The 17245-nt window shown below is 40.9% G+C and overlaps 1 protein-coding gene and 1 long non-coding RNA gene across 2 annotated transcripts in view; both read right to left on the reverse strand.

The window, feature by feature from the left end:
- LOC138955227 (diacylglycerol kinase epsilon-like) overlaps window positions 1-17245 on the reverse strand; it is a 42923-nt gene that overhangs the window by 6090 nt on the left and 19588 nt on the right. The window contains exons 4-5 of the mRNA XM_070326878.1: window positions 16189-16399; window positions 329-472 (exon numbers count right to left, since the gene is read on the reverse strand). Of these exons, the coding sequence (XP_070182979.1) occupies window positions 329-472; window positions 16189-16399 (355 nt within the window). The remainder of the gene's footprint in view (window positions 1-328; window positions 473-16188; window positions 16400-17245) is intronic.
- On the reverse strand, window positions 5520-13674 carry LOC138955230 (uncharacterized). Its single transcript, XR_011452151.1, has 2 exons — window positions 12255-13674; window positions 5520-6179 (listed from the first exon to the last, which is right to left on the reverse strand). It is a non-coding gene; the product is annotated as an uncharacterized lncRNA (long non-coding RNA).

The following is a 17245-nucleotide window of genomic DNA, read 5'->3' on the forward strand; positions in this document are numbered from 1 at the left end:
TGGCGGGGGAAAAAAACACCATTTTTCTGTACCCTCGCCATCCCCACACCACCACCCTTCTCCCCCCCACCCAATATCCGCTTTTTCTGAAATATTATTGAGGAATTAACAGGGACATCGCCAGATGGCAGACTCAAAAAGTTAGGGGAGAGGAAACTCCTGAATTAGCCAGACACTGCAGCTGTCCGGCAAGCCCAGACCTGCTCCCACGGTTGAGATAAACAAAACTTGACACGCGCTGACAGATAAACACGCGCCAGTAAGGGGAAGTAAACGAGCGAGATGGCAAGTGCGATGAAGATGTAAACGGACCATTAAAGTCACTCACTTTGAGTCCGAGCTTTTCAATAGCATTGAGCACCCATCCTATTGTGCCGTCCCCCCCACACACCAGCACACGGAACGACACGTCTGGCAGCAGGTGGCACCACTCCAGGCCGTTCTCTGGTGGAATGTCATCAACATCTATCACCTGTAGGACAAGGCAAAACATACACAATCAGCAGGTGGCACCACTCCAGGCCGTTCTCTGGTGGAATGTCATCAACATCTATCACCTGTAGGACAAGGCAAAACATACACAATCAGCAGGTGGCACCACTCCAGGCCGTTCTCTGGTGGAATGTCATCAACATTAATCACCTGTAGGACAAGGCAAAACATACACAATCAGCAGGTGGCACCACTCCAGGCCGTTCTCTGGTGGAATGTCATCAACATCTATCACCTGTAGGACAAGGCAAAACATTCATGTAGCCTCGTTTGAAAGAGGCCTGGATTTTTGTAATGTTTTTGTTGTTTGTTGTTGTTGTTGTTGTTGTTGATGACGTTGTTGTTGTTGCTGTTGGCTCGTGATAGTCTAGATTTAATTCATTTCGACTTTTCTTTCACTCAGTTCATTTCGACTTTTCTTTCACTCAGTTTTGAAAACAAAATAAGTAACTGTCTCTGAATAAAATTATATTGTTACAGAAACATAATAGTCTTCACAAAAGGCAAAACATTTTTCCAAATGACACAAATGAGAGATGTTAAACGTTGATACGAAATACAACGCCCTTTTTCTCTACTCTGCCTATCTCAGACTTAACGTCCTAGTCCGAGAATTAGTTTGTGAGTGTCTTCTGGGAAGCTCTCTCTCTGTGTCCCCCGAAGCTCTCATCTAACATATCTAAAACCGCCCATTATATTGTCAAACAAAATGTTCATCGAAAGTTCTAGAATGCAAATAGCGAAATCAAATTAACCCTTACCTAACCAAAATCTATTTGTCACTTAAAACACACACTTTTCTTTTACAATAACTATACCATTTTACACTACAGAACTTAATTAAAATATTCTTTATAAACTACATTAAACACTAATCTATAAACTAATAAATCAAATATATTATTTATTACACAAAATCTCGTATTTATATTATATATTTTAAAACAAACTTATTACTAAAACTATAGGATAAATGGGTTAATGAATTTGAAACAGTGCCAAGGTCGACTGGCTACTGCGTGTGACGCTTGCCAAAGTGATGGGGGACTGTCAATAGATACCTGTCTAAAGCCAAGATAAACTAAACTTTCAAACCACGGTCTACACTAACCTAACCTGGCGGTGACATGTTGTTTACGAGTCAAAACTAATATTTTATGCAATTTCACAAATGTTTGGCAGCGATCAAAATACCAGTCACCTATGCACCACACATGCGTGTTTTCAATACAAATATCTATAAACAGGCACATTACATTATGTACCAATATCTATCTACTCTTATAACAACTTAAAATAATAATATTTAATTTCTACATCTAACCTAAACTTTTATCTTCTAAACTATTATTCTACCTTTTACTACATTAACAAAATATAAACAAAACAACCACATTTAAAATATAACTCCTATCATAAAAATCTATTTTAAACTTTCCTCAAAACAAAGGCACATTAAATTGTAATTAAAAATTTAATATTTAAAATAAGTATTTTTATTCTGAACAGCGCTGGGATGTTTTCCAGCACTGTTACATCCCTCCCTTAGTTCCCTAAAAAAAAATGTTAATAATACACATTTTTTTTTATTTTTTTTTTTTTTTTCATATATATACATACATATGAACGTCTTTATCATAAAAACATGACTTAATTCATCATTAAAAAATAACATCCTACAGTAAATTATTATTTAAACAATCTAAACAGTAAATCACTATTTAAACAATTCAAACATTAGAACATTTAGCAGCAAAATCCGAACATCTAAAAAAAATAAAAGAGAAAATAATCCTTATTGTCCATACTGCTTTGCACAAATTATCTATTCTCAACTAAACGTAAATCCAGTTCATGTCTAATTGTTTGTCTCTGGAATATGATCATGCACCATCGCAGAGAAACAAACATGCACAGAATAGCGTCACTTCGTCTTGTGACAAAGGTCAGTAAAAACAGCTGCGTCTTTTTATTAAGGAACAGGTCACAGACGAGTCAATTCTCAACTAAACGTAAATCCGGTTCATGTCTAATTGTTTGTCTCTGGAATATGATCATTCACCATCGCAGAGAAACAAATATGCACCGAATAGCGTCACTTCGTCTTGAGACAAAGGTCAGTAACACGGCTGTGTCTTTTAATAAGGAAGAGGTGACAGACGAGTCAGTTCTCAACTAAACGTAAATCCAGTTCACATCAAGGTAAGGAAAACGTATTCCGTCGTCCACATCATAGTAAGGAAGAAGTATTTTGTTGTCCACATCATAGTATTAAGGAAGACATATTGTGTCGTCCACATCAAAGCGAAGAAGACGTAAATGCATGTAGTCCACATCAAAGCGAAGAGGAAATAAATGTAGTCCACATCATAGTAAGAAAACGTATTTCGTTGTCCACATCAAAGCGAAGAAGTATTTTGTTGTCCACATCATAGTATTAAGGAAGACATATTGTGTCGTCCACATCAAAGCGAAGAAGACGTAAATGCATGTAGTCCACATCAAAGCGAAGAGGAAATAAATGTAGTCCACATCATAGTAAGAAAACGTATTTCGTTGTCCACATCAAAGCGAAGAAGACGTAAATGCATGTAGTCCACATCAAAGCGAAGAGGAAATAAATGTAGTCCACATCATAGTAAGAAAACGTATTTCGTTGTCCACATCAAAGCGAAGAAGTATTTTGTTGTCCACATCATAGTATTAAGGAAGACATATTGTGTCGTCCACATCAAAGCGAAGAAGACGTAAATGCATGTAGTCCACATCAAAGCGAAGAGGAAATAAATGTAGTCCACATCATAGTAAGAAAACGTATTTCGTTGTCCACATCAAAGCGAAGAAGACGTAAATGCATGTAGTCCACATCAAAGCGAAGAGGAAATAAATGTAGTCCACATCATAGTAAGAAAACGTATTTCGTTGTCCACATCAAAGCAAAGAAGACGTAAATGTATGTAGTCCACATCAACGTAAAGACGTATTTTGTCGTCCACACCAAAGCGAAGAAGAAGTAAATGTAGTTCTTTACAGGGAAGCGTTCTCGGAACGTAGGAACTTCGGAGGGTGAGCTCTTTCATCTTCATCCTCTCGAAGGCGTTTCCGGGACCCCAGGCGAGATGCATAAGACAAAGAATGATCAAGTGGTGAGGTCACAGTGGCTTGAACCGTATGAACATTGGCCTCGTTAGTCTCGTCAGTCATGTCACAGTCAATGTCCATTGGTGTTACGTGATCATCTCTCCGAGCGGGTACATATCGAACAGCTAAATTATCATTTCTTTTTGGCCTTTCCTTACACACATTAATTCTTCGATACATAAATACAACAATTACGATTAGAATCACAACAACCAAAACTGAACCCAAACTGATCAGACTTATTTTATACGAAAATTCAGCTGGTGAATTTGGGGAGTCCATTTTACCTAGCTCATTCCGAGCTGAGTCAAGGTCATCTCGGAGTGTACCAATGTCATAATCTGTGACAGGGGACATCGTTTCTGGGACTGAAGACTCAGTCGGGCGGTGAGAGACAAGTGCAGGTGTACTCATTTCCGAAACTAATGAAAAGTTAAAAACATGTGGGAGAGGTTGTTTAAAAGAGACTTTGGAATGATGTTGGAGGATGTGTGGCAGTTGCATCACAGCACTGTATACAGCACAGCCAGGAGGCACACGGACAACTGAAATACCTTGTTCAATCATTATTCGGGATGTTACACGAGATGTATTACTGCAAATCAAATCCGACACAATTTTGTCCCTAGAGGATACAAACCATACACCTGGAGCCAAAGCTTTCACTATAGGGCTTCTAGGATTTTCAACTTGATCAAACTGACAGTATTTGCGGCTTATTACTGTATCATCAAGAAATAGGGCAGACAAACACGAAGGCGCAGACGCTGTTGAGAAAATGGCTTTATGAACAGTACAGTATAAATATATAATTATAATATAATTCTCTTTATTTATATAGCGCCTTATCCGAAGTTCAAAGCGCTTTTATGCCGTGTGAGATGGAATATTTTACACAATATATCACGCATTCACATCGACCAGCAAACCTCAAGCCTGTTAGGCGAATGTTCACCTTTCGCGGCCTTTATTCCAAGTCACACGGGTATTTGATGGACATTTTTATCTATGCCTATACAATTTTGCCAGGAAAGACCCTTTTGTCAATCGTGGGATCTTTAACGTGCACACCCCAATATAGTGTACACGAAGGGACCTCGGTTTTTCGTCTCATCCGAAAGACTAGCACTTGAACCCACCATCTAGGTTAGGAAAGGGGGGAGAAAATAGCGGCCCGACCCAGGGTCGAACACGCAACCTCTCGATTCCGAGCGCAAGTGCGTTACCACTCGGCCACCCAGTATACGAGTTGATTGGATTCGCAGTACTCAATATCAGCTGTTGTCAGCAGTGCATACCGATTTCGATCTAAGGAGAGAGCGAGGTAAGGGCTTTCTGCTTTTAATTCCAGCTGTGAGGAAGAACGGAAATCTGGGATTGGAAGGGTAACAACTTTATATATTTCAAAACGAGATGCTTTGTGTAGTAGAGGGATGACAGTAAGGATATGAAAAACTTTCTTGTCAGGTAAAAGAGTAGCAGTAAGCGATCTGTAATACTCAAACACTTCTAAATCGTCCAGTGGAAAAGGAAGTTCAAGAGAAGGCGGAATCTGTCGCTGAATTTTCTTCAAAACAGAAAGAAGTCGCCTTGGAGGAACAAGCCTAACAGATAGTGAACCTCGTAAAGCAGTAGAGATTGCCTCTTGAAAATCTGCCATATCAGATGAAAGTTTTGCTAAAGTTTCTGTATATGCACGCACTATCATGTTAAACTCAGTTACCAGTTCTAAAAACAAAATTTCTGGCTTAACTTCCTGCTGAATAGCATCGTAAATGGAATCGATCTTGTGTGTCATAATTAACGTCTTCTGAATGAGGCTGTTAATTTGAGCTCTATTTCGTTTGACATCTTGACGAGTAGAATTCAAAATTGTTAGACTACTGTCTATCACATGGATAACCTTTTCTTGTGACCGTCGCAGAATGTCTACATTATCTTTTAATCTTTGAACCTGAGAGTCGTCAGCTACTCCGAACAGCTGGGACAAAATTCCACCGAGCGGAAGCAGAGAGCGTTTTGGACGGGACTGGGAAACTGGAGTAACAACAGATCGCATTTCGCGATAAGAACGAATTACTTCCTTAAGCCTATCATCTAACGCCGACACTTCCTCCTTGAACAAATTTTCAATATTTCTATGAACCCCTGCAAGAACAGGATCAGCAGCAAGAAAACGAAATTTAGACAGTGAAGATGAGAAAACCTGCAAGTTTTCTGACAAACTTCTAAGCTGGGAAGCAAAAGGTTGAACAGAAAATGTGAAATGAACTAACCACGCGCTATACGACATGTGGGTTTGTCCCACATATACAAACTGAACTCCAACTTGCCCATTTTGACAAGCACAAGAAGATAAAAATACAAACATCCAAACCAAAGACATCGCCATCATGAAGATCAAAAAGAATTCTTTATACTCACAAAAATAGAACAAAAGATCTGTCTTCTTTCCTTAGACTAGTGTTGGTTGTCCCAACAGAAAGAAAAAGACTCAGCAATATACCAATACTCTGTCACAGTTCCAAACACCCTATCGTCACTGTCTGAAACAGAGAAAAGACAAATAACGATTGGTCTACTTTTACATACAATGCAATGCCACAACATTGTACAAAGAAGCCTGGTAATTTAGACAGACCAGAGGGGGTCTGACGTTAACCAAACAGGAAGACTTTTCAAAAGATCTGAAACAGTATTCAAATCCAAAGAAGAACCAAAAGAATCAGAACACCGAGCTTTGAGTTTCTTATTTTCTTTGGTCATATTGTCTGAGGGAGAACTCAGTGCTCTTTTCTGTGATTCCCTAGTCTCTTTCACTCTTTTTCTTTCTGTGTTTTCATCAGAAGAAGAAAAGTGTCTTTTCCTTTTCGCCTCAGTGTCCCTCGATTTAAGAACGGAAAGAGGAATGTCTTCATCACTGTCATTAGAACCAGAACTAAGGTGAGACGATCGCATCCTAGCTGTGGATCTGCCTTTTGCGAAAACTGGAATTGGCACAGTTTCACGATTCCGATTGTGAACATCAGAATCTGATCCAGAATTTTCACTCGACAATGAACTTTCAGAAACTGGTTTTCTGTGACCAGTGTGTTTACACTGTCTTTGAGGCTGAACACGAGTAGCAGCTGCTCGTCTGCGACCTCTTCGATATTTGTTCAGAATGGGCTGGGGATTATTGCGTTCCTTATCCCAAGCACTATCAGGATCAGCCATACGTAAATTTTCAGCATGAACGATCCGAGTGTCACCAGTGACCTGACATCGAATGCGAAAATTGACTGGAGAGGTTTGTTCAACAACCCTGTAGTAGGGCTGCCACCCTGTCGTGAATTTAGACGAGACACCCTTTTTGAGAGCAGGCCTAAAATAATAAACAGGATCGCCGACATGAAATTCAGGGAGTTTGGTATCTTTGTTCCTGAGTCTTCTGTTCTTCTGCCTCACTTGGGCAGTGTTATCCCTAGCCTCTGCATATGCTTCATTCAACCTTTGAAGCATGGTTGGTACGTATTCTTCACCCATGTAACGCATCTTTGGTTCAAGAAGCGTGTCCATTGGAAGAACAGGATCTCTTCCGTACATCAGAAAGAATGGAGAGAACTTAGTGCTGTCATGCACAGAAACACGATAACTAGACAGAACACCAGGGAGATGTTGATCCCATTCCCGTTGATTTGTTTCAATCGATTTTGCAATGGAAGCATTGAGGAATCGATGGAAACGTTCAGTTTTCCCGTTTGACTGAGGATGATAGGCGCTTGTGAGGTTATGTTTGATGTTGAGCTGTGAAGTCAGCTGCTCAACTAGCGCATTATTAAACTCAGTCCCACGGTCAGAAATGATCAGGGAAGGGCAAGCATGCCTTGGAATGACCTCTTCCAGCAGAACCTTGGCTACTGTGTTTGCTGATTTATCCTTTACTGCAAAGGCTTCTGGCCAACCCGAAAAATGATCGACAACTGTGATGATGTGGCGATTACCCTGGAAGGAATCAGGATAGGGACCACATGTGTCAATTCCAATGATTTGGAAAGGGTATTCTGCAGTAGGCATCTCCTGTACTGGAACCTTTTGTTTTGTCAGTTTACGTGGTCTGCATTTGATGCATTTACCAATGTACCTGACGGTATCTTTGTACATGTTTTTCCAGAAATATCTTGTCCTCAACTTATCATAGGTCTTGTCTATCCCTACATGACCAGCAAAGGAACTGTCGTGGGCACACCTCAAGACCTGTTCTGTGAGAGCTGAAGGTATTACTACCTGCAGTCTTGGTTTCCTGTCTAAGCTGCAAGGTTCTGAAATGTGGTACAAAACTTCTCCATACATAACAAAGTTCTTAACAGCACGATCATCAGGATCTGTGTTTATTTTCTCTATGAGTTCTACGAGTTCTGGGTCTCGTTGCTGTGCTTCTTGCACAGTGTCAAGATTGACTAAATCTTCTGTTCTCTCTTTCTCGACTTCATCTTCCGTTCCCTGTTGCATTGGCTCAGGGTTCCGAAATCTCTTGTCATCAGTGTTGACAACATTGATTTCAATATCAATCTCGTCTGGTTCGTCCGGTAAGTTTGTCTGCATACGCGACAAGTGATCAGCGTGTGCATTCTTTGCGGCAGAGATGTACTGAATGTCACAATCAAATTCATCCAGAATGATCGACCACCTCTGGACTCTGGGGTTTTTCATCTCTGCCGTAAAGAGAGATCTTAGTGGCTTGTGATCAGTGAAAATTGCGAATTTCGTACCCACTAGAAGATGCCTCAGTTTTAAGACTGAATACACTATCGCATAAGCTTCACGCTCGATGCATGGCCATTTTTGTTGACCTTCCGAAAGCTGATGTGAAATGAACTGAATTGCCCTTTCACCTTCACCTTCGGTGTCTTGAGTCAAGACAGCACCAACTGCTGTTTTGGAAGCATCAGTGTACAGATTGTACGGCTTGTCGGGGTCTGGGTAGGCAAGAATGGGAGATGATAAAAGCTTCTGTTTGAGCGTATCAAAAGCTGCTTGTTCTTGACTACCCCATTGGAAGTGAGCATTCTTTCGAGTCAAGGAAGTCAAAGGTTTTGCAACCTCAGCGAAATCATGAATGAACTGTCTGTAGAAAGACAACATTCCAAGAAAGGACCGTACTCCTCGGACATTCTTTGGGGGAAACATGTTTTGTATGACTTGAATCTTTTCAGTGTCTGGTTTTATGCCAGAGGGGGTGATTTCATGTCCCAGGTATTTTATGCTTTCTTTGAGAAACTCACATTTGGAAGGCTTTAGGCGCAGGCCTGCCTTTTGAAGTCTGCCAAAGACATCTCGAAGATGCTGCAAGTGCTCTTCCAGTGTTTTTGAGAAAACAATGATGTCATCAATGTACACCAATGTGTGTTTGTTTATGGTACCAGCAAGTACTTCATTCATGAGGTTTTGAAAGACTGAGGGGGCAACACTAAGTCCAAATGGAAGAACGTTAAACTCATACAGACCCATAAAACAGGTAAAAGCTGTTTTCTGTCTGCTTTCTTCATCCATCTCAATCTGCCAAAACCCACTTTTGAGATCAAGACAAGAAAAATACTTTGCTCCCCCAAGAGAAGAAATAGAATCTTGTATGTGTGGGAGAGGGTAAGCATTCTGCTTGAGTGACCTGTTGAGTTTTCTGTAATCAACGCAAAAGCGCTTAGTGCCATCTTTCTTTGGCACAATCACCACTGGACTACTCCATGGACTGTGAGAAGGACTGATTACACTTGCCTTCAGCATGGTTTCAACCTGATCCTCTATGACTTTCCTTTGGATAAGTGGAACCCTGTACGGATTTTGTTTTATGGGGCTCGTGCCACCTGTGTCTAAGTGAGCTTTTGTCACTTTGGTTCGTCCCAGTTCTTCGTCTTTTTCCACAAACAGTTCCTTGAACTCTCTGAGCAAGGATAGTAGTCTGTACCTTGACCCTGGTTCTATGTGGTCAAGTTTGAGAATGCGAAGAATGTCTGAGGATTCTTGAGCAGTATAATTGGGATTTTTCCCCTGAACTTGCTCAACTTGGTGAATTTCTTTTTGAGGGGTCGCTAGACCAACAACTTCATTTTTCTGTACCACAAACGTACAACCCGTCTCATTAACAATAGAAACAACCGCCGTGTGTTTGGCATCAACAATGGTATTTGCCATCATAACACCTGACTGACTTGCAAACAGACGACAGTTATCTAATGGTGTAATGAGAAGAGGGGACTGTTGTTTGTGTCGCTTCAGACGTATCTCTATGTTCATCACACTGTGGGGCGGTATTCTAGTCTTTGCTTTCGCGCTGACAAGGAAAGAAGAACATGTGTCTTTAGACTTGAGTAAAACAACAGATCCACGAATGCGTAAAGTACTTTGTTCAAAGTCAAGGAACACCTTTTGTTCCCTCAAAAGATCGCATCCAATAATCATGTTTTTTCTAAGGTTTTCCACAACAACAAATGAACTATTGAAAGTTTCTTGGCCCATTGAGACTGTCAAAACAACCTTCTTTTTAACACCCAGTGGCCGTCCAGAAACTCCAATCAAGAGTGGCAAATCACATGATGAACTGTGCTTCACCGATTTCTTGTTCAAAAGTTTGAACAAGAAGAGCAAACGCTCGATCGAGTCACTTTCGCAGTTCTGAATATTATATGAGGCATCAGATGGACAGGAAGAAATTGCTATTCACAACACAATACAGATGTAAATAATTTGATGTAAAGAATAATCCTATAAAGTTTGAATCAAATCCGATGAATAGTTTCAGAGATATGATATTTCAATTTTTTTCCTTCAAGACATACCTGTGACCTTGAAAAAGGTCAAAGGTCACCAAAGCAGACGTCAAAGTGTAGAGGTCACTGGGAGTCACGTTCACATAAAATTTGAGCCCGGTCACTTTTATAGTTTCCGAGAAAAGCCCAACGTTAAGTTGTGTGTTGCCGAACAGAAAAGGCTAGTTATCTCCCTTGTTTTTCTGATAACGTTCGTAAAAGGCTACAGATGTAAATACTTTGATGTAAAGAATAATCCTACAAAGTTTCAATCACATCCGATGAACTTTGTCAAAGATATAAAATGTCTAATTTTTCCTTTGACGCTGACCTGTGACCTTGAAAAAGGTCAAAGGTCAACGAAACCATCGTTAAAGTGTAGAGGTCATTGGAGGTCACGACTAAACAAAATATGAGCCGGATCGCTTTGATAGTTTCCGAGAAAAGTCCAACGTTAAGGTGGTGTCTACGGACGGCCGGCCGGCCGGACGGCCGGCCGGCCGGACGGCCGGCCGGCCGGCCGGCCGGCCGGACAGACTAACACTGACCGATTACATAGAGTCACTTTTTCTCAAGTGACTCAAAAATGACTCTGAAATGACTGACATATCGGCTCCTGTGTCAACCAAAGCTTGAATTTTTCTTTTCCCTACTCTAATCTGACAAAACGGAGTTCCCTTTTCCGTTCCAAAATCATCAGGCATTTTGTTTTGTTTTCTGCAACCAGCCTGCTGCCTGGGACCAAACCGATTGCTTACTCGTTTCCCTGACGACATCGTTTGCGTGTATGTCCTATACAGCCACAGTTTGCACAAACGGGTCTTCCATCAGATGTCCATTGAAAAGGACTCTGTATGGGCATCTGACCTGAACGAGTAGGGAAGGGGCGTGGGGGTGGTTGAAAATTTGGCTGAAAGTGAGCTGAAGGCGGCAACTGTTGAGGGGACTGCACTGACAAACGCGCAACAGTTTCCTGTAATTGTTTGATCTGTTTTTCCTGCTCTCTAATCTGTCTGTCTTGTTCTCTTTTCTGGGACAGAGTGTCTACCTCCATGGGCTCCTCATTTCGGTTCGACCTTTTCCTTAGTTCGAACGATCGGTTCGCTTGTTGCTCAAACTTCGCCGTTTTCACCGCTTGATCCAGGGTTTTGGGTCTTTCTCTAATGATTTTTCTCATGACTGATTCATCACGTAATCCGTCTACAAAAACGTCTAAAAGTCTACTCTGGACTAAGGGAGTGGCAAGATTTTCACCTGGAAAAGCTTCTTCTGCCATGGAAAGTATTCTTTCTTCAAAATTTTTGACGTCTTCCCCCCTGTGCTGTTTCAGTTTTGCTAACAACTGTCTTGCGCATTCAACGTCTGATTGGTCGCAAAAGCGATCCGATAGGGCCTTTTTAATTTCATCCCACGAGGGATTTTGTTTCTCTTTCAAAAACCGTAGTATGAAGTCTCCCGCGTACCCATTCAGAGTCTGCAGGGCCAGAGAGCGCATTCTCCCCGCATCAGCCTCTACTTGGATTCCTATTCTTTCCATATCCTTGACCCACTCTCGATATCTTTTTGAGTTTTCCCCCCCAAAAGTTCTTACATTTTTCCCCAAATACACTGCTCTCGTTTCCAGCTGTGTTTTTAATCCCTGTTGTTTAAGTTCATCCCTTATCCCTGCAAGAGACTGAAGTAACGTCGCATCCGGATTTTGCGTTGCCATTTTTTTTTTTTTTTTTTTTTTTTTTTTTTTTTTTTTCTCTAACAAACTACACTTTTTTTAAAAACAATGAATTTAAAAACAATAAATTAAAACAAGAACCCGCTCTAAGAGAAATAACCACTCACCCTGTCTGTCTGTTGTCTGTTGTCCAGGGGGTCGTCTAAATGGACGAGTCCCCGGCAGGCAATCCTGGTCACGGCACCACACAAACCCTCTGTAGCCTCGTTTGAAAGAGGCCTGGATTTTTGTAATGTTTTTGTTGTTTGTTGTTGTTGTTGTTGTTGTTGATGACGTTGTTGTTGTTGCTGTTGGCTCGTGATAGTCTAGATTTAATTCATTTCGACTTTTCTTTCACTCAGTTCATTTCGACTTTTCTTTCACTCAGTTTTGAAAACAAAATAAGTAACTGTCTCTGAATAAAATTATATTGTTACAGAAACATAATAGTCTTCACAAAAGGCAAAACATTTTTCCAAATGACACAAATGAGAGATGTTAAACGTTGATACGAAATACAACGCCCTTTTTCTCTACTCTGCCTATCTCAGACTTAACGTCCTAGTCCGAGAATTAGTTTGTGAGTGTCTTCTGGGAAGCTCTCTCTCTGTGTTCCCCGAAGCTCTCATCTAACATATCTAAAACCGCCCATTATATTGTCAAACAAAATGTTCATCGAAAGTTCTAGAATGCAAATAGCGAAATCAAATTAACCCTTACCTAACCAAAATCTATTTGTCACTTAAAACACACACTTTTCTTTTACAATAACTATACCATTTTACACTACAGAACTTAATTAAAATATTCTTTATAAACTACATTAAACACTAATCTATAAACTAATAAATCAAATATATTATTTATTACACAAAATCTCGTATTTATATTATATATTTTAAAACAAACTTATTACTAAAACTATAGGATAAATGGGTTAATGAATTTGAAACAGTGCCAAGGTCGACTGGCTACTGCGTGTGACGCTTGCCAAAGTGATGGGGGACTGTCAATAGATACCTGTCTAAAGCCAAGATAAACTAAACTTTCAAACCACGGTCTACACTAACCTAACCTGGCGGTGACATGTTGTTTACGAGTCAAAACTAATATTTTATGCAATTTCACAAATGTTTGGCAGCGATCAAAATACCAGTCACCTATGCACCACACATGCGTGTTTTCAATACAAATATCTATAAACAGGCACATTACATTATATACCAATATCTATCTACTCTTATAACAACTTAAAATAATAATATTTAATTTCTACATCTAACCTAAACTTTTATCTTCTAAACTATTATTCTACCTTTTACTACATTAACAAAATATAAACAAAACAACCACATTTAAAATATAACTCCTATCATAAAAATCTATTTTAAACTTTCCTCAAAACAAAGGCACATTAAATTGTAATTAAAGATTTAATATTTAAAATAAGTATTTTTATTCTGAACAGCGCTGGGATGTTTTCCAGCACTGTTACATTCACAATCAGCAGGTGGCACCACTCCAGGCCGTTCTCTGGTGGAATGTCATCAACATTTATCACCTGTAGGGCAAGGCAAAACATACACAATCAGCAGGTGGCACCACTCCAGGCCGTTCTCTGGTGGAATGTCATCAACATCTATCACCTGTAGGACAAGACAAAACATACACAATCAGCAGGTGGCACCACTACAAGCTGTACTCTGCCGGAATGTCATCAACATCTATCACCTGTAGGACAAGGCAAACCATACACAATCAACAGACACATGCAGTGTCAAAAAGACATCTATTACAGTTTACCGCATGAGCGGACAGTCTGAAGCAGACAACACGCTCGCTCCACTGCTCAGGCCAATTAGCTATTTTCTCTCAGGGCTGTCAATCAAGTTCTAAGGGCCAGTGGCCGATCAAAAGGTCACCATGACTATGTAAACTGAGATGGACAAGAGGAGAAAAGAGAGAGAGAGGGGGGGGGGGGGGGAGGTGTTTGCACAGATTGGTCAGTAAAATAGCCTTTCACTTTTTAATCATAAATTGTTTTCTCTTATCCTGTACGTCCTTTTTCTCTGTAAACAGAAAGGTTCAATTACATTTATTTTTTTTAAACAGCTGGCTGGATAACACGTATCTAAGTGAAGAGGTATTATTTCTTTCAGAATGCTCCTTCAGTTTTCTTTTCTACTCTTTCGGCTCGGAACATGTGGTGTCCAGCTGACATGTCTTCATTCTGAATTCCTTATGTGACTGATCTTTCACTGAAGTGGGCAAACTGGTCAAAGCTTATTGTAGATGGGAATTATATGATCCGGGGATACAAAGGGTATAGATAGTCAAGTGGCTAGTCGTAAAACAATTGTAAAGCGCTTAGAGAACGTAAAGCGCTCTATAAATCTCCCATATTATTATTATTATTAAAACAACCAGTCGGTCAGATCAGTCAAGGTGCGATTTTTGCACTTTTCTTTTATCGCCGTTTTTCTCAGCTCACATCTCCTTGACAAAGTCTGGCAACCAAGTGTTGGGGGAAAACTCGTAAAAAGTTACATCATATGCATTGGGCTGACTGTGGGAAAGAATCGAAAACTGAGAATGGAATCCTTATGAGAGATGACGGGCCGGAGGGGGGGTCATACATTTTGGAAATAAAAAAAAAGCTTGGAAAACCTTTGTTCCCTTCAGGCTTGTTTGGTGTGTTTGAAAGATGAATGAATAAACTTATGTTTCCAAAAAGATGATCTTGATTGATGTAGTAGTTTGTGCCTACGGCGTTGTGGAAGTGTGAAAATACCCTTTGACTCGCCGATCGCAAGCACAGTAGAAAATGTCCCTCCCCCACGCAAAACATATTGGCCGCGGCGGTATACGCATAGCAGTGGACATGGGAAATAGAACAGTCCAATCTGGGGGGTTCTACTGTTCTATTTCCCATTAGAACAGTCCAATATGGGGGGGTGCCCAGATCGGAGTGCCTGGCGAGCTCTTGTTGGCGGCCTATGCCCCGGACGGGGTCAAAGGCATAAATGAAAATGATGAATCTGGGGGGGGGGTGACGGTTGCTGAGAGAACAATCGCTTCTTGAAGCGTCGCTAAAACCGGCAGCCATTGCATCGCGCGAAAGAGGCTGAAGCGGATACCAGATAGTTGTACAAAAGTCGGTCGTCCGCCTAAACCCTTGAATCTTAAAGCGAATAATGTATAGGGAATTGTAGAAAAATGACCAAAGAATACCTTATCCACGCTTCGACTTTGATCAAAATCACAGTTAAAACAGAGTCTTCGTCAAAGTGAAGGAAGTTGGAACGCAGAGCGACGGAACGCTACTGAAACCATTACTTACGGGCCGAATTGGCAAACTTTCGCCGGGTTGGTGTACAAAAATGAACCGACCCGTCGCATTTCTGCATATATTTTCAATTCAAGCATATCAACTTGTAGATAATTGGATAGAGCATTTGAAGCTGAGACTTTGGCAGAGCAATTCTCAAAATCCAATGTGTTTTTTTTAACGTACACAGAAGGGCAATCTTCTTACCTTCGTAGCTCAGCTGAGAAGTGACACACAGTTGTGAGACAAATACTCAAGGAAAGATGAACATCTCATCTGATTGTTTGCAAAGTTTCAGCCCGATAAAATAATATTCATAGCCATACGACACGCGAGAAGTAACAGACCCGATTTTTGCCCGAGGGAAATTTCCGCACGGTGTTTGCGATCGGCGAGTCACAGGGCATTTTTACATTTCCACAACGCCGTAGGCACAAACTACTGCATCAATCAAGACCATCTTTTTGGAAACGTAAGTTTATTCATTCATCATTCAAGCAAACCAAACAAGCCTGAAGGGAACAAAGGTTTTTCAAGCTTTTTTATTATTTCCAAAGTGAATGACACCCCCTCTGGTCGGCCGGGACACTGAAAGCGGCTCGGACAGTAGAGGATTTGGCATAGCTAGTAAAACATTATTTCAGAAAGAAGCAATCTGAAAAAATCCTGCAAGCATTGGTGTATGCATGTGTTCGTATGTGTGCACTCTCGCATAGTGCGTGCACACCCATTACCTGTGGAGTGTTGAGCAGTGAACGGAAGTGCCTCAAGACCAGCTCTCCGTCGTTGTTGCCGCTCTTCCTGTTGCCGATGACGATCAGGGGGGTCCAGCCTTCGATGTCCGGGTGCTTGACTTGCTTGACCACCAGGTGGCGCTGTCGTGTGCCCCTCAGCCCAACCCACTTCAACTCCACACAGCTGGGAGGTACGATCAGTTGACGATACCTGAAAAAAACAACGAACAAACACAGCTAAAATTCATGTGTGACAAATTTGCCAATACCTGAAAACAACGATGTACAAACATAGCTTAAAGGCACAGTAAGCCTCCCGTAAACCATCACAGATACAGTCAGGCTTTTACACACAGTACAAACACCCTTTCATTTAAACACTCACCGAACGGTAACATCCTAGGTGCCCTACATAAAGAGCGAGCAATTTTTAAAGAATATTGATCGGTTGGTTCCTCTTGATTTTGCCGCAATACTTCAACAAACAGAACAAACTGCCAAGTCCCAAACGAACTCGCCTGAGATCTTGTTATTCGTTACGTTTAATTCAGGAATGATGCAAACAACTCGGCTCAATTCAACTTCAAACTTCCCAAACAAAGGCAAAATGTGTGCGATAAGTTAAAAAAGGAAGTGACCTTTGACATGACTTGCTTTACGACCTTCTCTTGTTCGCTGACAGGAGAGTTCAATGAAGTGAAGTAACTGCATTGTGCTTGGCACTACAGTTGTCTGTTAGCGCGTCGCCGACCGGCGCCTACAGTGTGCGACCAGTCAGTCGCCGATCGGAGCCTAATGTGCTAAAAGGGTTAAGTGATATGTTGGAAAGTTGACAATACCTGAAAACAACGATGAACAAACATAGCTTAACCCTTTCGCTGCCAATCAAAACTTGCGTATGTGTATTCCTGACTGCCAGGGAATATTGGAGTTCGGGGTGTAATAATTCACAAAAAATTCTAGCTCCAAACTGGCAGTAGGTAGGTAAGTAAAACCTATGTTATTTTTAAGGGAAATTGAACCGAGAATCTGTTTTTAGTGTCTAATCATGGAAATA

This window comes from Littorina saxatilis, unplaced genomic scaffold (genome assembly GCF_037325665.1).
Source record: "Littorina saxatilis isolate snail1 unplaced genomic scaffold, US_GU_Lsax_2.0 scaffold_764, whole genome shotgun sequence".
Taxonomy (NCBI): domain Eukaryota; kingdom Metazoa; phylum Mollusca; class Gastropoda; order Littorinimorpha; family Littorinidae; genus Littorina; species Littorina saxatilis.